This window comes from Crocodylus porosus, unplaced genomic scaffold, assembly GCF_001723895.1.
Source record: "Crocodylus porosus isolate Cpor-Errol unplaced genomic scaffold, CroPor_comp1, whole genome shotgun sequence".
NCBI lineage: Eukaryota > Metazoa > Chordata > Crocodylia > Crocodylidae > Crocodylus > Crocodylus porosus.
Genome location: NW_017728914.1, coordinates 32,145,646 through 32,169,240, shown reverse-complemented (window position 1 = coordinate 32,169,240; position 23,595 = coordinate 32,145,646). Strand labels below are relative to the sequence as shown.

The window sequence follows — 23,595 nt, the reverse complement described above, 5'->3', positions numbered from 1 at the left end:
CGCTCTGCGGCCCAAGGGGTTGGGGAGCCGCCCTCGCCGCTTCAGACTGGCAGGGGCCTCGGGGCGGACGCCGGCGCCCGTGCCTGGGGCTCGCGGAGGATGCTGCGGCAGGCTGGTTTCCCCGCCTGGGCGATGGGGACCCGGGAGCCTGTCCTTCCCGGTCCGTGCCGCGGAGGGGACAGGCGCTCGGCTTGCCCGAGGGGCCGACAGAAGGGTCCCTCTGCGCCTGCCGGGCTGCAGGTGGAGGGATCGGGGACGGGTCCCACGTCTCATCTCGGGGACATCATCCTTGCCTTGATAAACTTAGCAGGTTTGCTCGTTTTCCTTCTTAGCCGGAATCTCAACCTGGGGCTTCACCCTCACGTCCTTCCCCTGCATCGTCGCCGTCGCCTGCGTCGAAGCGCCTTGTCCCGAGCAGCGTGGGCAGCGCTTCCCAAACCGCAGTAGCCCGCTTGTCTCCGAAGTAAGCCGATGTGACTTGAAGATCTACAGGGATCCCATCTGGTTAGTAAGGAAGCACTGCTTCAACCCTGCCGTTACGGGTCACGCGTGTACGCCGTCACGTGCTCGCGAGCTCATGGCGTTTTGTTGTCCGTCTTTGCCATGCAGTCCATAAAAGTCCTCCTGTGATTGTCACCGGCGCTTGTAAAAACAAAAAGAAATGCGAAACTCTGCAGCTCATGGTTCAGAGATGACACCTTTCATTTGACCGCCTAAGCAATAGCCAAAAAACCCCCAAAAAAACAAACAGTCTTTTTCTGCAAGCTTCCTCGGGCTCGGGGAAAATTCAAGATGGTACAAAGTCCCCATAGGTAGGAAAGAAACTTCATTTTGCATGGAGGAAGTTGAAGGTGGGAGTCCGTTCCTGGGGGTGGGAGTTGCTTTTCGATGCGCAGATCAAGCATGGATCCTTCCCTGGGGGTGTCGGGTGATGGAAAGACAGGGAGGTGTAGAAATCTTTCTTTGTTCAGCAATGGAGCTTTACATCCAAAATTGGCTAAAGTTCGGCATCTTCCATGTAACGTACATCTCTGTCAAACAAAATGGCTTTCAAATGGGATCATCTGATCTTGTGCCTGTTTTTAATTTACTAACACAAGGCTGCTGGGTCAAAATTATGATCCTGCAGCTTTTTTAATTTATGAAGGTGTGTTGCATTCCCATTGTAAAGGGGTTGTTGCTGGTGTCCACCCTTCGGAGGACGGATGCCTGTTTTCTGTTTGTGTGTTGGTCCTTTTTAGATGAAGTAAAATCATGATACTAGGTGCTGAAAACCTTTTTCTGAAATTGAAGGTTTATTTCTAAATTCCGGAGGGCTCCTTTTTATCTAGTGATGTGAAACATTATGTTCATATTGTGGCGTATGTGATACTATAGTCAGGTTTTTGATTGATATACCTTGGCTTTCGTGGACCATAGTCAAAACAAAGGCCAGTTTCCCAAAGTCAGGCGTTCAAAGGAGGATAGATCCACAAAGGAACTTGAGCATGTAAGTTGATATGCAGGCACCATCAGCATTTGCAAAAAATTTTTCTAACCATGCAAGTGGCTAAAGTGTCTAGCACAAGTGTAGTAGACAAGCACAAAAGTGTCTTCTTGTTGCTAAGCAGCTTGGTACCCCTGCACAAAGAGGAACTAGGTGATTTCCCCACTGATTTTTTTTTTTTTTTTTTTTATTCCTGCAGGGCCTGAACCATTAGACAAGCTCAGAGCTTACCTGTTGGTCAGGTCTTCTTGCTCATTTGTCCAGTTGCGTCCAGTATTCCTATGAGAACCAGATACCTTGTTTGAATCCTTGTTCTGCCCAGCGTGAAGCCAGATCTAGACCTCTGCTTTCCTCCAGGAGGAGGCTCTAACTGTAAATATTTGAAGATTCTCTTTTCACAGCTGTTCTGCTTTGCATAATGAATTAAACATTTATTTGGCCAAGGAGAGAAAAAGTAAATACAGCTTCATAGCACAGTGGTTAGGAGCAGTCATGAGACATGTGGGAGACCTGGGCTCTGTGAGGGACTTCATATTCTCCTAACTTCATTAGGAGATACTGGTGGAGTCTCACTCAAGAATATCAGATAACCTTGTGGTTAGGGTTAGGGTCCTTGAATTTGAGAGAACTGGCATTGTATTGGCAGAATAGAATTTGAAAACAGCTCACATCTCTCAGGTGATTGTCCTATTTAGGAGTGGAAGGTCTTTTGTATTTTTCATAAGAAAGGGCTGACCTGGTACAGACAGCTAACTCAGTGAGACAGTTCCCAACCGAGAATCTTGCATGGAGATAGGTGCTTAACTACCCTTGGCTTAGGTTCTGCCTGGTCCTGTCCTTTCCATTGCACACAGCTTGCTTGTTTCTATGAATTTATTTTAGGTCTCTGTCTTTCCCTATATATTGTATGGGGAACCTTGCCATAACTCAGGGCTGTGAATTAGCAGGGGTGTGAATCGGGGTGACTACCCCAGGCCCCAAACTTTGGGGGGGCCCCACAGAGCCGGACTGGCTTCATGTCCGGCCGCTCTCCAGCATCTGGGCCCTGCACTGGCTAATTTGCCCTGGGCCCCGCACCCTGCTGCAGTAGTCTCTATTAAGGTGCTATATGTTACAACACCTAAATCCCTGTGTGGATTTAGCCCAAAGAGTCTTTATCCTGGTTTCCATATGACAATAATTTTAGTATGGTTTTGTGCAATCAAACTCAGTTAGAATGAGAGCACTGCTAGCTCAGATAGCCTCCTACTTCCCTTTTTTTTTTTTTTAAGTCTTGTCCTTAATACAAAAAATATATCCTCAACTCAAGGTAAAATCCTTCCCAAGGAAGGAAGCTTATGTTTTTTCACCCATGTGAAAAAGTCACATTACCCGGCTGGTGATTTTAGTCTCTAACTTGAGCTGTTTACTTATGTGAAAATGCTAAGCTGCCATTTTCTTCACGAGTGTTAGCAACACTGTGTCTCCCTTATGAAGACAAGGGCAAAGGAGGCTGTAGACTTTTCACTTCCTTCCCTTCCCAAACATAGTTTTCATGTCCTGCATTGGGGAATTGCATAAAATAGCACAGCTGTCCCATTCCTGTTACTCAGACAGTTGCTGTAGTTAGGACATGCAGCTGTGATCTTTACTTTGCTCGGTAACCCTTTCTTTACCCTGGCTCATCTTGCCAAGCAGGTGCTTAGGTCAGTTTCTTTACATATCTCAAAGGCCACGGAGATTTGAGCTGTCAGCATTTGCATGGGAAACCAGACCTGCAGTCCTGTGTTGTTAACTCTTTTACCTTTTAAGTAAAATAATGAAGATTTGGAGTGGAGTGGGTATAGTTTAAAACCTTGTCTTTCCTCTGGCCCTTTGGAGCATAGTGGCTGGAGAAAAAGGAGACTTTCATACCCCAGTATATGGGCTGGGGTAGGCAGGGGTTTGTAGCTTAGCTTCTTCCTTTTGCACTCATGTTACTGGTCAAAGAGAATAATAAGAAAAAGGACAGTTATCATTTCATCTTAAGTTTTAAGGCTTTTTCTTTCCATGGTCAACATTATAGAACTATGACACGTGTGTGTGGGGGGGGGTGGTTATTTTGCCAAGGGAAGGGTAAAAGGAGTATGAGAAGTCAGGTCTTTTTTAAAGAAAACCCAAATATTTATGATTTTCACATAATGCGATTTTTTTTTTTTCATAGAACATTAACCATAATTAAGCTTCATATTGGACTGTCAGGTAGCTGTAGTCATAGGTCTTGCAAGAAATAAGGCCTTTTTATATTGATCAACAGCAAAAGAAACCAATCGAAGAATTCAACAGTGGGCTTTGATTTTGGGTTTCTTTTTTCTTGTTTGCTTTTTCCTTTCTTTATTTGTTTTTTCTCCAAATTTCATGTCAAAGATCTGCTTGTTATAGTTGTCTGTTGTGATTCTAGAAGCATTAACTCAGCCACACTGTACATTCTGTATATTCTATATATGTTAATAACATAGTAAAGTTTTAAGTTTTATATTTTGAAGGAGAGGAATTTAAGAGAGTTGGGGATCTTGAAAATGCCAGTATATCTGTTCTCTTGAGGAGGAAATCCAGGACTCCTTGAAGTCAAAGGCAAATTTATGTTGACTTTCAATGAGATAAGGATTTTACTCAGAGTCTCTTAGTACCTGCATGATAAAGATACCCAAATCTACTGGTTCACAAACTGTAGTCCATGCCTTATCAGTGGCATACAAAAAGCTTGTTGGTTTCTACTAAGATCTAATTGGTTCTGCGGCGTAAACACTCTTCATTTGCATCTGCTAAATCACACTAAAAGGTATCAGAAGTACACTGAATATTTTCCAGCTATTTTTTTCCATTTACGAGATGCTTTAGTTGCTACATAGCTGTTGCATAGCTGAGCAATGGAAGTTGGATAGTTGAGGGTGGTCAAGACAGTACTTCCTTAATCTGTGGTTGGTCCGTATTGTAAAACAGGCGGGCAGCCTATGGCTTAGGGACAGATATGGCCCACAGAGCCATTTGATGTCGCCCACAGATGTGGGGCTTCAGCAGCAGTTGATTTCCCCTGCTGCTGCAGGCAAAAGCACCTGGGTGTGGGGAGGCTTTCCCCTTGTTGCCATATGGGAAAAGTGGCAGTGGCAGCTGAGTCCAAGCACCTGGCTGCCCACCTCTGACCCAAACTGGGCCACCCCACCTCTCAGCCTAAAAAGCCTGCCAACCACTGCTATAAAATATTTGATGACCATTGTTTTAATTTGCCTTTTCTCTCTTTGTCCAGACTCAAATTTCTTTGCATTAGTAACTCTTCATGAATTTCAGCTGCCTCTTAACTGCAAATGAAACTTTCCTCCCAAACTGTTTCCCACACTCTCCCTTACCACACCGTTTCTCAATCACTTGGCAATATAACTATCCTCCACCTCATTCAGTCTTGGGAGTTTTGGAGTTACTTCTTTTTTTCTTCTTCCGTCATATCCAGGCTAGTGCCAGACCTTACAGCTCCTCTCTCTAATGTTTCTGAAGTCCCCTGGCTCCTCTTTGTCATATTGCCAAAACCCATGTTCATGCCAGGCTTCTATTTTGGCTGGATTACTGCTACCTTCTCCTTCAATTTCACTTCTATCCAGCATTCAGCAAAATTAAACATTCTGTTGTTGCTTTGATCATCTTGAGTTCCTTTGCTGAGGACTCTTTCCTTCTACACACATTTCACACGCACCAAGTGCAGTTTCAGCTCTTGTTTTGTCTCATTTCCATTTCTCCCTGTTTTGTCTTTTCTTACTGCTTTCCAACTTGCCACCCGTTCAGCTTTTCTTGTCTTTCATTCTGCTGTTGACTTCCTCATCTGTGTTGCTGGCTTTTGAAAGACGCATGCAAATGTGAATGTTTACCAAATACTACAGGAAGTAGTGTACTCACATACAACATAGAATAGCATAATAGCCATAGCTTTAGGTTTTATATTCTCCCCTTTAAAGGTCACTGGTTGAATCTCAGTTCCATGTAATGAACAGTCCATTTATATTTGCCAGTTTGTCTATCTCTACCTAGCAATAAGCTAAAATAGTGCAAAAAATCTGCAGATTAAAATAATTTAATACAACGTGTATTGGAAAATACTGATGCACAGAATGTATTGAAAAGGTTTTAACGCTTTTGTTTAGAATTACTTGTTTAGCTAATTGTTCAATATCTCTTTGTGTTTAAAGATCTTGAAAACTGTACCAGGTCCTTGGGGGAAAAAAACTACATGACACTGCATCATGAGTGAGAATAAATGTGATAGTCAATTTTACAGTGTTCAAGTCGCAGACTCAACATTCACTGTACTAAAACGTTACCAGCAATTGAAGCCCATAGGATCTGGGGCTCAGGGCATTGTTTGGTGAGTAATACACGCTTTGTTTAAACATAAACCGCTTAAAGAACTGCACTAATAGCACTTAACTGTAATGCTTTTATCTCTTGCTACAGGATTGTGAACCAAATAGGTTCTCCGATACCTGTTTGTTGTCATGCCTAATATGGAATTGTGATTTTTAGGAAACCAAACTAAATTTTTAGATATTTCCATAAGTTAAATGGGCAGCAGATTTCCTTCTCATTACCATTTGGTTTTAATTTCTAGTTCATAACCTCATATGGAATGTAAGAAGTTACAGTGTAAGGTTATGATGGGGAGAGAGATTCTGGGTTTTACTTGTCCCTTCAACATGGTTCCCTGTTTTCTTCTCCCCTTTATTCCTGATCACTCCTGTTCATTTCTAGGAGCCATCAGTGCAGTGCCTGGCTCCTCTCTGGCAGGATGAGGCAAATCGGTGTCACTGTCACTCCATGGGTAAATTAGAAAGGGATGCTATGTGAGGGGTTGGGCTGGCTGTCTGCCTTGCTGTGTTACCTCAACTTTGTGTCCAGCCTCCAGTGGCCCAGGACATGAGAATCATTAGTCTGATCTTGAACCTTAGTCTCTTGTACAACTCCACAGCTTTGGGCCAGCTAAAGGTAAAACTTCAAATGTTTAATAGGCTGCCACTATCTGCTCCACCCAGGTTACCTTTCAACCCCTTCTTTTTGAGCAAAGCTTGCTTGGTACCTGGAGGCATCTCTAAGAACTCTAGCCCTGACTTTATAGATGGTCTTAAGGCTGTAATACTTCAAATCCTACCTGCATTTTTGTGCTTTTACAATTCAAATTGAAGTGAGGAGTGTTTTTTAATATGTAATTAAACTATGTTACAGTTCTCTCCTCTGAGAAAAGACAGTTTCTTATACTTGATCTGCCCATGTCTTTGACCTTCTTGTAACATAGTTCCTTAAAAAATGGCAGGTTCTCACATCAAATGTTATATAAAAATATTTTTAAATTTTTTCATCCCCTCATACACACACAGAACAAATTTATTTATTATCTTGTATTTTCAATTTTTCAACTGCTGTGGATATCACTCTAGTTATTTCATGAAATAGGCCATTGCCCAGCTGTTGATAGGCTGTAAGTCAGAGAAATTAGAGGAAAAATCCCTCTTTTTCCTTGAAAATAGCATGTTAAATGCAGGGTGTATGAAGTCACTAGATATTAGTGTTTAGGAAAGCTTTGGTATATTATTATAACTCTTTCTGACAATACAGTTCTGATTTTGATTCCTTTTATATTAGTACCAGATGGCATGTGGGAATTTCAGATGGCAATGATTCCCCTCCTCCTTCTAGAAATGGTGCATTTTTGATCTGCTCCACTTCCCTGCTGTTTCAAACCAGACTGCTTCCTCAAGGTCAAGTCAGTGATGAGGTCAAGCTGTAGGGAGAGACAAAGAATGATCTGACTTAATGGTTTGTTCTGAGTATACTTGATTTAAGGAGCAGCTGATTATAAATTAGAAGTGTACCGTATTTCAGCATCTTCTGAAACCTCTAAATACTATCTACAAATTAAAGAAACTAAAATTACAGTGAAACAAAAATTTGCCAAAATCAACATTTATAATTTTCAAGAGAGAACACATGTCAGTCTCAAACTTATGGGAAGATAGCAGCTCCCATGAAACAATTTTACTCTTTTTCTAATGTTTTAAACATTTTAATAATAATGATAACTACGATGTTAATTTTAGAAAGACCTTTCATAGCGTATCAAAATCCAGTCTAGTTGTGAAACTTATTTGGGGTTATGCTGATGCAAAATCCATTCTTAAACTACAAGTAACATGAAGTTCATCAGACTTTCAGAAAATGTGAAGTGGAGCACTGTGTGGTTCCCAAAATTTTATAGGAATCACTGTTAACTTTGTTCCATTTTCCCTTTTGGTTGATATTAAAATACGTAAGAGTAACGTATTTGTCCTGAGGTCCATTGATGTTTGCTGATAGGAGGATCCTGGTTCTTCAGTGCCTGTAATACAAAACAAAGACTGGAACAGGCTCAAAAATCTCAGTATCTTTGGAGAGCCTTTTTGCTTTTCTGCACAGCCTTAGGTAAGGAGATTGGTTACATGTCCCTGTACTTTATTTTAGATAGCATAAAATTTCCCCACCAGGGTTCCTTTCCTTTTTACCTTTTGACTGTTAGTGCATTTGAGCTTCTGGGGTGCGCGCATGCACACACACGCACACACGTTGTATACATGTGACTGAATTACCAGATTCTTTACATCTCCTTGAATTTCTTTGAGACCCTTTTTCTCTCTTCTCCCCAAATGCTCTTTCCCTACACGTCCTGATTTTCTTCTCCTAGCCTGGACCCTGACTTTCCGTGTCCCAACTTGTTCTGTACCCCCAAATATTCCTGTATCAAGCCCCTTCAGAGAGAGTGAGAGAGCGCGCATGATCTGGAATATCCTACTTCTATCTGTTTGGAAGATGTTGTAGTTTGTTAATGGCTGTACTTGAGCAAGCTGTTCAAAATAATTATTCTATGTTTTTCAAAACAGAATAGACACCTTAAGAACTTAAATTCAGTTCTCTAAAATTAAATTGTCTGTGGGAGCAAAGTAATTTGCTGTTGAAGAAACACCTAACTGAGAATCATCCCTAGGCATGTAATGTAATAAGCTTATTGTATACAGTACCCTTCACAGACTAGTTGAGAGCAAAGAAACAACACCAAATTAATCATGAGGATGGAAATTCTACATTTCATAAAGACACAATTGAGAAGAGCTATGCTTGCCTAATAGTAACCAGAGCAACACAGTAGTAAATTACTTCGTGTTGTTGGCTCTGCAGTTGACCTTCAGGATTTCATGCGACTTCTGGCAAATGTTTTTTTGGGAAGAGTCAGTGTGAAATTGTCAATGTGCAAATTAATTGTTGTGCATGAAATTTCCAAAAATTATATGAAATGAATCTGACTATTAAAGGAGTAACTTATAAATAGCTAGTGAGAAGATAGGTAAGAGCAGGCAGGAAGTTAAACCCTTGGATTTTTAAAATGTGCGTGTGTTATGCAGGGGCAGAAATTGTTATTTTGAATGTTTTATGCATCAGATGGAATTCCGTAGAAGTCTATGTAAATTTTGCTCAATGCCACATTTTAAAGTTATTGCACTTCCTACTGTAACTGATTAAAAAAATTATTAGAAAATAATTATCTTTCACCTGGTACTACAAGAGTATTCCTGATCTGCAGAACATGTTCTGATTTACTAAACAAGGAAAGGAAAATGTGGGATTTTATTGCAGTGCTGGTGCCCTAACTGTAACTGCCTTTCATTTAGATTAACATTGCAAACAGCACAAATAGATGTGTAACCTTAATCTTGTGCCAGACAACTCTTGTCTGATATTGAATGATAAACATAAGCTTTTCATTAATTTGGAAGAAAATTTACTTGGAGGTGTTTGGATTAGTAACAAAGTGGTAAGGGAACTCAAATGAGTAAAATAAATCCACTTTTAATAATGTTTTTATGTGTAGCAGTTTTCGTTTCTTCTAAGATATACACAACACTCTTTCTTATTGACAATTCCTCTGAAATCCGGAACTTGAATTTGGGGACACAAGAAAGGGAAAATACATTTTGCACAGTGGTCTTAGAGGTTATGTAATGAAATTTTCTTATTAGGAACACATTCCAAATTATCTAGCATTTGAAAATGAACACTGGATTATAATAGGCATTGTGGCCCTGCAGCTTTTTTCTTTTTAATACTGAAGTTCTTGATTTTTCTCTGTATCACACTTAAGTTCAAATATTCTTTTAGATTGGTTAATTATAAAATCTTTGATCCATTTCCTTCTGCAGTCTGTATAGTTTTATTTCTCTTAGGTTGTGATGGCAGCAGGCACGACTTGATTTTCTAATATGATGTCAAGGCTACTTCTCTTCAGTTTTACAGACAGGGAATGAGTTATAGGCTCGCTACTGAGTCACTTCCCTCCTTGAGAGATTTTGCTGTACATTTCCAAATGATCTCTGACTAAAGCAGTGCCACTAGGTCAGCCTCACAGCTGGTGGCCGAATCTGAGAACTGGTAACACAGTGTCATTCCAGTGCATTTGCTGTTAAACAGTTTTGGGCATTTTGAACTAGTTCAAAATACAGGTCAAAGAACTGACATGCATAGAACTTTCCACATACTATTTTATGGTTTCTTGGTCAGGTAAATATGAACAAACACCAAACATGTAAAGTTTTGTACCGGAAGTAGTAGGTTTAAACCATCTGTTGAATTGTCTTGCTCCCACTTCATATTCTATTTTGTATAGGTATTCAAGCTTTGATTCTACAAATGGCTGAAATGACCTGATAATGATGGCTTTGCACAGATCAGATCTATAAATATGTCATTTTGTATAAATGCTGAGATGGGTTAAGTAGGCCGTAGTCATAGAACCAGGGCAATCATGCTGTGTTTTTACCTTATTTCCTCTTGTAAGAGAAGCCTGTTGTAATCTCATTTTTGCTTTTCAGTAGTGTTGCTCCTCTTGATAGGGGAAGCCGTGACTTCACATAAGCAGAGCACATACTATTTTATTTCAAAGTACTGATGCAACCTCCGGGAAGATTGTTCTGTACAGGAATACAGTGCTGTTATGACATTCTTAAGCATGCTGCTGGGTGTACTCTGAGAAGGAAAGCCCGTCTCCTAACAGCTTTGAACATATCTATATTCTTCTTTCCACCACTAAGTAAACAGTCGAAGTAGAGTTTGAATGATATTACACTCTTCTGAGCGAGAGAATCGGAACTGCTGCCTGGGTTTGGAGTATATGGCTGTTCTTTATGAATAACACCTGTGCATTAATACTTAGTTTCTTCATTGTTTAGTCTGATCATGAATATAGGCAGCTGCAGCTGAGAATTAGATACTTGTGGCTCTTGGAAACAAGCCTCCTTTGCAAAATGTGCTCATAAAATGGAGGCTAGGAAGGAACAGAAGTCACAAAGAAGTAAAAGCTAGTTTGAGGCTATAATTGGAAACCTCTCTTCCCAAAATGTGTGAATTCTTCCTAAAATGTGTGAGTCTTTTTATTTATTAAATCTGTAATTTAATGTAATGAGAGACTTAAGAACAACGAACATAGTTGGTGACCTGTGTTATAAATGTATTTATCATGTCTTCCAAGTTTCAAAAACCACCTTTATGTTGCCAATGGCACTCTTACAGAGATCTCACTTTTCAGGGAGTGAAGCACTGAGGCACTTGAGCTCTAGACTGAAGTGGAGACTTTAGAAACTTGTAGTTAATGATTGCATTAGAAATGGACCTGCTGTGGAAGTAGTGTCAACAGCACTATGTGAGAGACTCACTTATCTCAAATTAAGCAACCAGGAATGTTTTTGTTTCCAGAAAGGTTGCCTTAACTTAGAGGCAGGTAGTTAGCTGTGTTAGCGTGAAGTTGGGCAGAAGGCAGTGCAGTTTGGCACATTAGAGACTTCATAGGGATGTTTGGGGTCGGACTTGATGATCTACTGAGGTCCTTTCCAACCCAAACATTATGAATCTATGGGCTGTCATAGGGCAGCCCTACTTCATCAGATATTATGACGAGGTAGGCAGCTGCAGCTCAGGATTAGATATTTGTGATATAACGTTTTGTAGATGTCACAGGAGCACTGAAGAGTCCTGTGCCTTAAGTAAAGGAAATGGACGGCTGTCAATCAGCAGGGCAGCGCAGCTGCGGGTTGCTGTGGTAACCAGCCAGTCAGGTGACCGGAAGGGGGCAGGGCCGGGCCCTTTATAACAGCTCAGGCCTGGGCCCAGGAACAGTTCGCCTCTGGCAGCCGCGGGAGCTGCGGCTCTGTGGGAGAGCTGAGCAGCAGTCAGTGGTGGCAGTGTGACTGGCTGCAATGATGCGAGGGGGGAGAGAGCCCGGACAGCGGTAGCGACTGAGAGTCAGCCCTTGTGCAGTTGGGATTGTAAGCCGGTAGGCCTTTTATGTTGTAGCCGGCTGGCTGACTGCTTGGTTTGTTTATGATTATACTGGAGGACCAGGTGAGGCTGTAGGGGTGTGAGGAGGCCTCACGGGGGCTCCGCAGTAGCTTGGGGGTTCCCGGTGCCCAGCAGGGGCACAGTGAGTAGTGGCATGGCGAGATGAGTGCCGGAGAGGCGCTCGGTGTGTGGGGGTTGTAGCCCCAGCCGCAGGGAGGCGCGGCATAGGCCCCAGAAGGGGGCAGCGGGCTGAGTGGTAGCCCCACGGCAGCTAGTTGCCAGGTCCAGGGGCACCGGTGGTAGGGCGGCGGCTACGTGCCAGGCCCGGGGCGCCGGTAACAATAGACGTTCTAGAGAGGGGCGCCGGGGCGGGACAGCCTCGGGGTGCCAAGAGTGTGGCAAGCCCGGGGGTGCCAGAGAGGGGCACCAGGCGTGATAGGCCCGAAGGGGCGCCAGAGAGGGCGTCGGAGGGCGAGGGGCCAAACAACATCCAGAGAACAGCTGCGAGGCTTGGGGCGTGCTGAAGGGGAGGAGGCACGCATTGCCCTTAAGGCAGGGGTGCGCTGAGGCATCCCATACGGAGTAGGGGTAGTAATACTCACACCGCTCACCAGGGGGTAAAGGCAGCCTCCCATCTAAACCTATTATCATCAAAGACATGGCGGGCGAGAAACAGAGGGTGCTGAGTCCACCTTAAGTGATGGTAGGGGGGGCACTAGGGAGTACACGGCCGCTCCTAGGCCCCACTCCCTCACAGTAGACTACAGAAACTGATGATTTTCTGTAACGAGTATCAAGCTTACTTGAGGTCCCAGGCTGGATCTGGACTGTGAGACTTCTCCTAGGTTGGATCCATAGGGTAGCAACAACAGCAGCAAATTTAGTGATGGTGGTGGCATGAGTCCAGCAGTCACAGGGCCAAACAGCTGCAGTGGGGCAAGCAGGTCTGTGTCACAGCTCTTGCTCACCCCCACCGGCTGAGTCCAGGACTCCCAAGCTCTGGAGCAGGTCCCATGACCAACTTCTAGTACCCCAGCAGACTGGATACAATGGCTCCGCAGGCCATATATTTGATACCCCTGGTCTATAAGCTGCCACACTACCATATCTTCTGCTTAACTTAATTTTGACTAACACTTTAGGGTAGTAAGTGTTTGGGCTTGGACGAGGGGTGTGCAGAGCTTTTGTTTTACACTTATGCCTGTCTAAGAATGTGCAGACTCTTTCAGTTGTCTTTGTCTGAACAAAAATTAAATGAATATCTCCAGCTTTGTGGATGTGCATGATTTCAGACCTTGATTTGTTTCTTCCCCGAAAGCTTCAGCTTAAATTTATTCTCTCAATTTTCAGTGCTGCATTTGATACAGTCCTTGGGATAAATGTTGCTGTTAAGAAGCTGAGTCGTCCTTTTCAGAATCAAACACATGCAAAAAGAGCTTACAGAGAGCTTGTTCTTTTAAAATGTGTCAATCACAAAAACGTAAGTCATTTTTCCTAAGAATGTAATTATTTTCCATATAATGCTCTTATTAGTCATAAGCAAGGGTGAGTCAAAGTAATCTAAATAATGGACAAAGGTGGTTGTGTCAGAATTGTTGAATTGGTTATAGGTAGCACAGTCCTTTATAATGAGAACTTTGACATTTGTCAGAATGAAACAGTAAGCTGTAATATTTAAGGACAATATAGGTTTAAGTTTGTACATGTGGCTTTTTTTCATGTGGTGGGTTGGAGGGGCCAAGGTGGAAGGAATATTTTGCAACAATATAGTTTAAACTAGTATAATCCATCAGTATAGTCACTGGACCAGCATAAAATTGGACTTATTCCACTACATTTTATCTCAGTAAACCACATTGTCTTGCACTGGTTCAGGTGCAATCCGATTAGTACTCTGCCTTTTGGTCAAGCTCATATGTAACCATGTCAAAATGTCTATTTTATTGCCTTCCCTATTTCAGTTTGTTTAAAAAAGAGAACTGGAGCCAAGAGCAAACTGACAAGAATTGTAGCTTGCTTGGAGGCAAATATAGTGACTTGTGAAAAGTTACTACACAACTGCTAAGTTTTGTGAATGTTATGAAAAATATATCACATGTAGAAGTTTAAAATGACCTAGAAACACTTGCTGGTTAAGATTAGGCACTTAAGACTTAGATCCAAAGCCTTCTAGGGTTGATGAGAGTTTTAAAATTGACTTGAGTAATTTTTCTTGAAGTAGTAATTAAAGGATTACAGTAATGTTAAGGAAAGTTTCCAGAAACCTAGCAGCAGACAGAGATGCATCCGCCCAATCTGTGTGCTGTTTAGAAGCCTTTGTTCTAAAGTTTAAAAAAAATGTTTATAATTTACACAGACTCTTGAGTGACACACACAAGGAGGTTGCTTTTCTCAGAAAAAAAGATTTTTGGTTTGCCGGGGGAAAGAGAAATTCATCTATGCTTTCTAGTACCTTATTTTAAATGTACACGTTCAAATGTTGTTCTTCAGCACTGCTGCTGTGTTGTGCTAATATATGTGAACTGAGAAGTCAAGCACATTAATAACAACTTCAAGAGTGAAACTAGCTTCTGAGTGACAAGTAATTGACAGTGTAAGCAGTGTCTGAATTCTAAAATGAATGCATTTGACTTCATATTGAAGTGATGTTGTGGCTTGCTTCTTACATTTTACTTAGCATTTAATTTATGTAAATATTAATGAATTTTTTTTTTAACTTTTTGTCTGTCTTTTATAGATAATTAGTTTATTAAATGTATTTACACCACAGAAGTCACTAGAAGAATTTCAAGATGTGTAAGTATCAGGGGATTAATATACTATGAAACGTGGCATGAATTAGTCATAGATTGCATTTTAACCTTTTGCACCCCTAGAAAGTTCATGGTACTGGGGGCATAATTTGGCTTATAATAAGATTGCACTAAAAGGGTACGTTCAGATGAACGCACACTGCACTTGCAAGTGTTCCCTACGGGAGGGGGTGGGGGGAGATCCCAGTGTCAGAAAACCCTGCACCTTAAAAAAGCAGGGTGGCACATGTGGTGGCAGCATACACAACCCAGAATCAGAAGCTGGCCAGCCAGAGCCATGCTCTGGCTTCCAAGTAGGCGTCACGCTGCTGGATTGCTGTGGCTGCAGCCTCTGGTGGCCCCCAGGTGAGACTGCTGGGGCTAGCCCAGGTGCTAGATCCAGCCTCCCCTACCCCACCCAGCGTAGTGTGACATGCACCAGAATGCACATGCACCAGTGTTTCTCAGGAACAAGCAGCCTGCAGCACATAGTACTACTGCTGTTTGTCCCTGGGGAAACGCACGTTCCCTCTCGTGGGGCCGTGCCCAGATTGTCTATGATTCCTGTAATTACTCTTTGTCTCTTAGCTAGTAACTCAGTATGGATAACCTGACATCCTTTTCTGAGCTGAAGCCCCCAGTAACTTCAGCATCAAATACCACCTGAATATATTTCTTAACTTAGATCTTTTATGTGGCAGTAAGACTTATTAATCTAAATATTCATGGGGCTGCAGTCTCTTGCTGATTTAAAAAAAGGATAGTACTTTAACCTGGAAATGAATTATTACTTTTTATTATATAACATGGTTTCGAGAGTTTTGTTACGTTAAGTTAGGATACAGTAAAAAGAAATCTCAGCTTGATACACTTCACTGTATTCTCTCCTTGTGTGCAATTTCTATGTAAATTTAATTTGATTTTAGGGTCCATCAAGACAAGCAACATAAACTAGCAGTCTCTTTATGCGTTGTGTTTGGCAGAATTCATGGTTATATCAGAGTTGTACATTTCTTCCTTTTCTATTGTTCTTAAACAAATTACCAAAAATTATTTTAAATTATTTTCAAACTTTAAATAATGTATACCATTCGATATTTTTTTTCCTTTATCAACATTCTGACACTCATTACATCAGTGATGTGCATCATGATCTCTTATTTAAATCTGTTCTGATGCTAGGTTTAAAATCCTTGATGTGAAAAATGTTTTTTGATCCCCTACATTGTAGGTATTTAGTTATGGAGCTGATGGATGCTAACTTGTGTCAAGTTATTCATATGGAATTGGACCATGAAAGAATGTCCTACCTTCTGTACCAGATGCTGTGTGGTATCAAGCACCTCCATTCAGCTGGTATCATCCACAGAGTAGGTAGTGTTGTGACACTGATATTAATAATCTCTGTCTTAAAGGTAGTATTTATCTGAAATGCGTTCACTATTATCTTGCAAGTGGTGTTCAGTTTCTATATATATTAGTTCAAGGATAAACAGTCATGTCACAAACAAAGCCTTCAAAAAAGCAAACTAGCTCTGCAGATGATAAAATAGTTTAAAAACTGTTAAATGAAACTACTGATACTAAACTACGAAAAAGACTAAAGCTTGTATTAATGAGAGAGAAAAACTGAGCTTAAAAGTACGAAAGGTAAACTCTGTAATGACAGAATAAGGAATAGCTTGTTTTAAAAATTCTTTTAAAATTATACACTACAGTAATATTACTATTAAAAGTAAAATCTATAAATGGTCCCTATGATATTGCAACCCTTCACAGGCTCTCTATGCTTCTGTTTCTGTTGCCCCTGTTGTCCTGTTTGCTGTGCCTAGTTTACATGACCAGTACTGCTCCCTTTGAGTTCCAGTTTTTCCCACTCTTGCATTTTAATTTCTTCCATATGACCAGGGTGTCTGTGTCAGCAAGTCCAATCGTCCACCAGTCTGTGCACGTCCCGCCAATAATCCCTGGCCAGAAAGCTTACTCACTTAGGAGCCGTACGCGTCAAACCTGCCTGCCTCGACTTCGGTGATTCTTTGGTTCAGTGATTTCTCTGACATGCACACATCCAAAAATGAGACTTCCGGTCACACAGGGTCCGAAATAATTGAGGGCTCTTTCCACCCCTACACCCTCGCCTGGGCCTCCACGGATGTCCGACACTCGCGTGTCAGTGTTGCCCTCCAAGTCTCCCCTCTGTTGGGAAGCCAGGCCTGAAACAACAAAACAAATTAGTAAAGAGCGGACCGAACCCACTGTTTCTGACAGGAGCAGCGGGCTCCGAGCTCCCGAGTCTGCTTCCAGAAGAGCCCGCCTTTGCTGGTCCGCGGTCTCCTTTTCCCCCCTCTGGGAGGGAGCTTCCTGCCCGCCTGGGGCCTTTTCCCTCCTGGACTCCTCAGTCCCATGGCGCGGACACGATGCTGCCCGGTTCAGTTGCCCTCGTCCCAGGGCTTCCCGCCGAGCAGTCCCGGCCGGGGCCAGACGCTCCCGGCCCTCCTGGTTTCCCTGTTAGCATCAGGGCTTACCACCCCGTATTGTCCCGTCTCTCTGGGCCTTACCCTGGCTCCAGAACGTGCGGGTGGCAGTCGTCTCCTGTCCCGGCTCTTCCAGTTCTGCCTCCCCTCTCCTTCGTTCCGGCATGGCCTTTGTGCCAACTGGCCCTGTTGCACACCTGTAACAGGTAAGTAAGCACCCCGCCCCGCAAGTCTCAGGGATTGCTAGCGCCTCTGCTTTTGCACACTTCCCGCCCCTCAAGACGCCGTTAGGTGTTCTTTCTATTCGTTCTTCCTTTTCCACCCTATTTTTACACGCTCCCGGTTGTTCCTCTTCACACCTGGACAAAAAGTCCACCACCGTATTCGTTCTCCCCGGTTTGTAGACCACCTTAAAGTGGTAGGGCTGAAGGGCCAGCGCCCAGCGCATTATCTGCACATTATCAGTTTTGGCTGTATGTAGCCATCTCAGTGGAGCGTGGTCCGTGACTAACTTAAATCCACGGCCTAGGAGATGATACCGGAAGTATCCAACCCCCCATCGAATGGCCAAGCACTCTTTCAATGGTGGAGTACCTTTTTTCCTGGTCGTTCAATTTGCGACTGGCGTACGCGATGGGTCGCTCCACCCCGTCTACTTCTTGTGATAACACGGACCCCAGGGCGTATGCTGAAGCATCTGTCTGTAACGTAAACGGGATGGCAAAGTTGGGGGTATGCAAGACCACCTCCTGGCATAGGGTCTTTTTTAGCTCTTCAAATGCTCTCCGTCATTCTTCGGTCCATTTGATTACTCCCGTCTGTCGGCCTTTAGTTGTTTCTACCAAGGACGTGGCAATTTTCGCGAACTGAGGAATAAAACGTCTATAATAGCTAGTTAGCCCAAGGAATGCTTGCGTCTGTCTCTTCGTTGTTGGTGCCTTATAGTTTCTGATAATCGCCGCCCTGTCCCACCAGGAACCCCAGGTATCGGGTCTCTCGTTTTCCCAGAGCGCACTTCTTAGGATTGGCTGTCAGTCCTATTTGTCTCAGTTCCGACAGCACGGCTCTGAGGGCCCGTAAATGCTGCTCCCAGGTCTCCGAGTAAACAATAATGTCATCAATATAAGCCGCCGCATACCCTTGGTGGGCGGGTAGGGCCCAATCCATTAACCTCTGGAAGGTGGCTGCCGCCCCATTAATCCCGAAGGGCATCCTCTTAAATTCAAAGAGTCCCCAGGGCGTGCCAAATGCAGTCTTAATTTGATCTTACTTCCGTAGTGGGATCTGCCAATATCCCTTAGATAAATCGAGTGTTGAAATGAATTTCGCCTGGCCTATGCGCTCTACCAACTCGTTTACATGGGGCATCGGGAATGCGTCAAATTGGGTCAGCGCATTCAGTTTTCTAAAATCCACGCAGAGCCTCAGGCCCCCATCGGGCTTCTCCACAGGTACAATTGGGCTCCGCCATGGGCTCCGTGAGGGCATTATGATCCCTTGTTCGAGCATCTTTTCTATCTCCTTCTTCACCAGCAGACATTTATGATATGGAATACACCGCCACTTTTCTCGGGCTATCTGCCCTTCCTTAGTAATAATCCTATGTTCCACACACACGGCTTTTCCTGGCTGCTCAGAAAAGGTGTCGTGAAACTCTTGCACTAGCCCCGTTAGCTGCTGTTGCTGAAGGGCCCCTAGTTGCTTCCCTAGAGGCACTACTTCCTGCTTGGGGTCACTATCCGGGCTCCTTACCACCGGCTGTCCCCGCCCCACTGTTTCTGACTCAGGGAGATCAGGAGCCCTTCAGGTTCATGCCATTCCTTGAGCAAATTAATATGGTATATCTGCCGTCCACGTTTGGCCCCGGGGCACAATATCTCAAAGTCAACAGGTCCTACTTCCCTCACCACCGGGAATGGGCCTTGCCAACGTGTTAAAAACTTGCTAGTGGAGCCTGGTAACAATACCAGGACTTTCTGTCCCACTCTTAATTCACGGGTTTGAGCCTTACTATCATAGCTCTCTTTCTGTCTTGCTTGTGCCTGCTCTAAGTTAGCTAGTGCGATACTCTGGGCCACCCATAGGCGGGTCCTCAGGTCTCGGACGTACTATTTTTTTCCCAGGCCCAGGGTCTGCTTCCCATCCCTCCCATCTAATATCCAGCAAGCTGCGCGGGCGATATCCAAACGTTAATTCGAATGGTGAGAAACCCAGGGAGGCTTGCGGGGCATCTCTTACCGCAAATAAGAGGGGTGGGATCATCAGACTCCATTTCTGGGGCACCTCCTGAGCACATCGCCTCAGCATTCCTTTTAATGTCCCATTAAACCTTTCGACTAGCCCGTGAGTTTGGGGGTGATATACTGCTGTCCTAAGATGTCAAATCTGGAGTACAGTGCATAATGCCCTTAAAACTGCGGACATAAAGTTGGACCCTTGGTCCGTCACAATCTCTTGGGGAATCCCAAACTTGGACACCCGGTTCATCAACTCTTCCGCTATCTTATTGGCGGTCACCGCCCTCAACGGGATAGCCTTGGAAACCTGGTGGCGTAGTCTGTCAGCACCAGGATGAATTGATGCCTCGCTACACTCCTTGGTAGTGGGCCCACAATGTCCAGAGCTATTCGGGAGAACAGTTCCCGCACCAATGGCATAGGCTGCAGTGGTGCTCTTTGAGGTTTATGTGTGCTTACCCTCTGACATATTTCACACGTGCGGCAATACTTTTCCACGTCCTCATATATGTGAGGCCAAAAATACCATTGGGACAACCGAGCCTCCGTTTTATCCTTCCCCAAATGCGCCCCGAGGGGGTGCTTATGGGCCAGCCATAGAAGCTGTTCCCTGAAGGCACGTGGGATAATCAACTGTGCCACCTCCTCCCCTTCTAGTCTTCTGCGTTTCACCCTGTACAATAATCCATTCTTTACTTCTATTCTAGGGACTCATTTTTCACGAATGGGGGGGGCTTACCTGCGCTCTGTCTTTCTGGACGTCCACCTCCCAAAAGGAGCGAAGTTCCGGATCTGATTCTTGTTCCCCCCGGAACCGTTCAGCCTGGGCCAACTTGCCGATCTGCAGGTTGTCAGGCATCCTGCATCTTGCGCTGACCAATCCCCCTACTCCATTCTTGAGCCTTCTCCGCTGCCCGAGGATATCAAATATTTCGGGCCAATCTCTGCCCAGGATCATCGGATACAAGATTCCTTCTTTCAGCCCCACGGGGATTCTCCTCTGGACCCCGCCCCCCCCACTCATACCATCAGGAGTCGTCGATCAACGTAGCTTTTCTGTTTATGGAGGCACAGCATGCTGACTCCAGTACATCTGGGTGCGTGTTCCCACCGAATGGGTGAGGGTCGGACTAGTGACTGGGCACAGCCAGTGTCCACCACTACCGGGATTGGGACTCCTTCAACCCATGCCTGTACTTCAGGCAAGGGCTAGATGTCATCCTGGTTATGACAGCCGACCCCGCAGTCCATTGATTCTACCTCTGGCAAGTCTCCCACTGTCGGGCGATTGTCCTGGGGATCCCTGTCCTTAGGAGGACCAACTTGTACCTCCTGGGGGCAATTCTGGGCAAAATGCCCTCTTTTCCCACACGCGAAACAGGTAGGCCCCGGGAGGCTCTCCTGCCTGTTCCCTTTGCTTACTATAACTCGCTGCGCCGTGGAGTCTGTCCCTTTCACCCCTTTATTTCTTCTCTGGTTTCCTTGAGCCGCATCAAATTGTTCCGCCCATTGTAGGGCTTCCCGGGAGGAGGTGGGACAATGGCATCTAACCCAATTTTGGGTATTGTCATCTAAGTCATTAATAAATTGCTCCATGAGAATCTGATCAACGATTTGTTCCTTAGAAGCTGCTTCTGGTCTGAGCCATTTGCCCAGCAGGTCTGCTAGGGTCTGCCACAATACTCGCAGAGTTTTCATCTCGCCTGTCTTTCTTTCTCTGACAGCTTGTCTACGTCTCTCTGGGGTGATGCCTAACCGGCGAAGTATTTCTCCCTTCACCTTATCATAATCCACTGCGTCACCCCTGGTCATAGCTCTATATGCTGCCTGAGCCTGTCCGATCAACAGAGTGCCCATCTGTCCCACCCATTTTGCCTTCTCCACTCCAGCGGCTATAGCCGCCCTCTCAAAGATCTCTAGGAAGGCCTCTGGGTCATCCTCCGGTGTCATCTTTGGCATTCGCCACCCAGTGTAGCCCCTTTGAGCCCATACCTGCTGTTGCATAAGGTGCTCCTGCAGCGTAGTTTCCTGCATTGTCTGCTGTTGTTGTTGCTGTAGTATCTGCACCACCACGTTCATTAACTGGTGCAAAGGTTCGCCTGCCGCTCCACTTGTCTGGTGCTCCGTTGGTACAGTGCAATACCCTCAGGAAGGCCGCTGCCTACTTCCTGACCAATGCACCAAAAATGTCAGCGAGTCCAATCGTCCACCAGTCTGTGCATGTCCCGCCGATAATCCCTGGCCGGAAAGCGTACTCACTTAGGAGCCGTACGCGTCAAACCCGCCTGCCACGACTTTGATTCTTTGGTTCAGTGATTTCTCTGACACGCACATGTCCAAAAATGAGACTTCCAGTCACACAGGGTCCGAAGTAATTGAGGGCTCCTTCCACCCCTACACCCTCGCCTGGGCCTCCACGGATGTCCGACACTCGCGTGTCAGTGTTGCCCTCCAAGTCTCCCCTCTGTTGGGAAGCCAGGCCTGAAACAACAAAACAAATCAGTAAAGAGCGGACCGAACCCACTGTTTCTGACGGGAGCAGCGGGCTCCGAGCTCCCGAGTCTGCTTCCAGAAGAGCCCGCCTTTGCTGGTCCGCGGTCTCCTTTTCCCCCCTCTGGGAGGGAGCTTCCTGCCCGCCTGGGGCCTTTTCCCTCCTGGACTCCTCAGTCCCATGGCGCGGACATGATGCTGCCCGGTTCAGTTGCCCTCGTCCCAGGGCTTCCCGTCGAGCAGTCCCAGCCGGGTCCAGACGCTCCCGGCCCTCCTGGTTTCCCTGTTAGCATCAGGGCTTACCACCCCGTATTGTCCCGTCTCTCTGGGCCTTACCCTTGCTCCAGAACGTGGGGGCTCGGTGTGTGCCCACGTGCATCTGCCGCTCCGGACTTCCGCCGGCAGTCGTCTCCTGTCCCGGCTCTTCCAGTTCCGCCTCCCCTCTCCTTCGTTCCTTTATGCCAACTGGCCCCGTTGCACACCTGTAACAGGTAAGTAAGCACCCCGTCCTCCGGGGCAGCAGGTGGGCTGTTACGGCGAGGTTTCCCGCCCCACGAGTATCGGGGATTGCTAGCGCCTCTGCTCTCGCACTGTCTGAAACCTCTTCCATGTTCTAATCCGACATGCTTTTTCTCATCCTTCAAGTGCTTAAAACACGAGAAAGCTTATCAACTCTAAAACTGTCACCTCCATAACTTGCTGAAAAGATCGGGATGAAAATGTGACAGTAAGGTAGACTATGTAATTGTACTACATCCAAACGTTCCAGCTGCCTCCAAGCTTTCTTACAGGTGTGGGGTACTCTTATTTTCTGAAGGTCTGTTAGACTCAGTGAGCTGTGACAAGGTACTGATGATGACCCTTTAGTTATTGTTCCTTGCAGGGGGGAGGCTGTCTTGTTTCAAAACATCTGATTATTCAGGATAATATATTTCCTTTGTTATAAAGGTTGCTGTCTAATATGGTCTTACAATAAATATTTGAGGTTACTTTCTTTCACAAGAAGGTATCTATCTGTAGTATTATCAGTACTGGTGTGTAAACAGTTGTCACTGAAACAAATAAAAGGTCTAAGTCTCTGATTTCTGACAGCAAACAAATTTACTAGACTTGTTTTTTGTTTTCTGTGTCATAAAGACTTTGTAACCTCAGTAATATTGTGTTTAAATTATTTGTTGGCTGTAATCTGTAAATAATTCAACTATAAAAGGTTGCAGGCATGACAAAGTGTATATTTTAATATAAGCCGTTAATGTGAAATGCTGTGATGATGACTCATGTAGATTTAAGGGAAAGATGCATGCTATCTTTTAGTTTATTGGACACTGCAGCTAACCAAAATAACTTTCGTTTAGGATTTGAAACCCAGCAATATAGTAGTCAAATCTGACTGTACGCTGAAAATCCTTGATTTTGGATTGGCAAGAACAGCATGTACTAATTTTATGATGACACCGTATGTAGTAACACGGTATTACAGAGCACCGGAGGTTATCCTTGGCATGGGATATAAAGAGAATGGTAAGTAACAGGACTGAAATATTAAATGCTTTACCTATAGTGAAGCTTTCTCAGACTAATTTCTTTAGACTGTAATTCATCTTTGATGTGTAATGTTAAAGTATGTATAGTACTGTTATGGAAATAATGAAATATACAGAGTTAGTCTCTGGAAGAATAGCATTTGTCCTGTTCTTTGTGACTGTGCTTCACCATTTTGTCTCCTTTTTTTTTTTTTTTTTTTTTTTTTTTGCCCC

The 23,595-nt window shown here is 44.4% G+C and overlaps 1 protein-coding gene across 4 annotated transcripts in view; it reads left to right on the top strand.

The window, feature by feature from the left end:
- The first annotated feature begins 368 nt into the window (after nucleotides 1-368).
- The window catches only part of MAPK9 (mitogen-activated protein kinase 9), a 43,484-nt gene continuing 20,257 nt past the window's right edge, over nucleotides 369-23,595 (top strand). The window contains exons 1-6 of one of the 4 annotated variants that reach the window (XM_019535177.1): nucleotides 369-504; nucleotides 5,683-5,858; nucleotides 13,196-13,325; nucleotides 14,583-14,641; nucleotides 15,869-16,007; nucleotides 23,194-23,359. In XM_019535177.1, the coding sequence (XP_019390722.1) occupies nucleotides 5,737-5,858; nucleotides 13,196-13,325; nucleotides 14,583-14,641; nucleotides 15,869-16,007; nucleotides 23,194-23,359 (616 nt within the window). In that variant the 5' untranslated portion in view covers nucleotides 369-504; nucleotides 5,683-5,736. Of the gene's footprint in view, nucleotides 505-1,690; nucleotides 1,941-5,682; nucleotides 5,859-13,195; nucleotides 13,326-14,582; nucleotides 14,642-15,868; nucleotides 16,008-23,193; nucleotides 23,360-23,595 lie in introns of those variants that run through there. The other 3 variants (XM_019535178.1, XM_019535175.1, XM_019535176.1) reach the window with 3 other exon arrangements.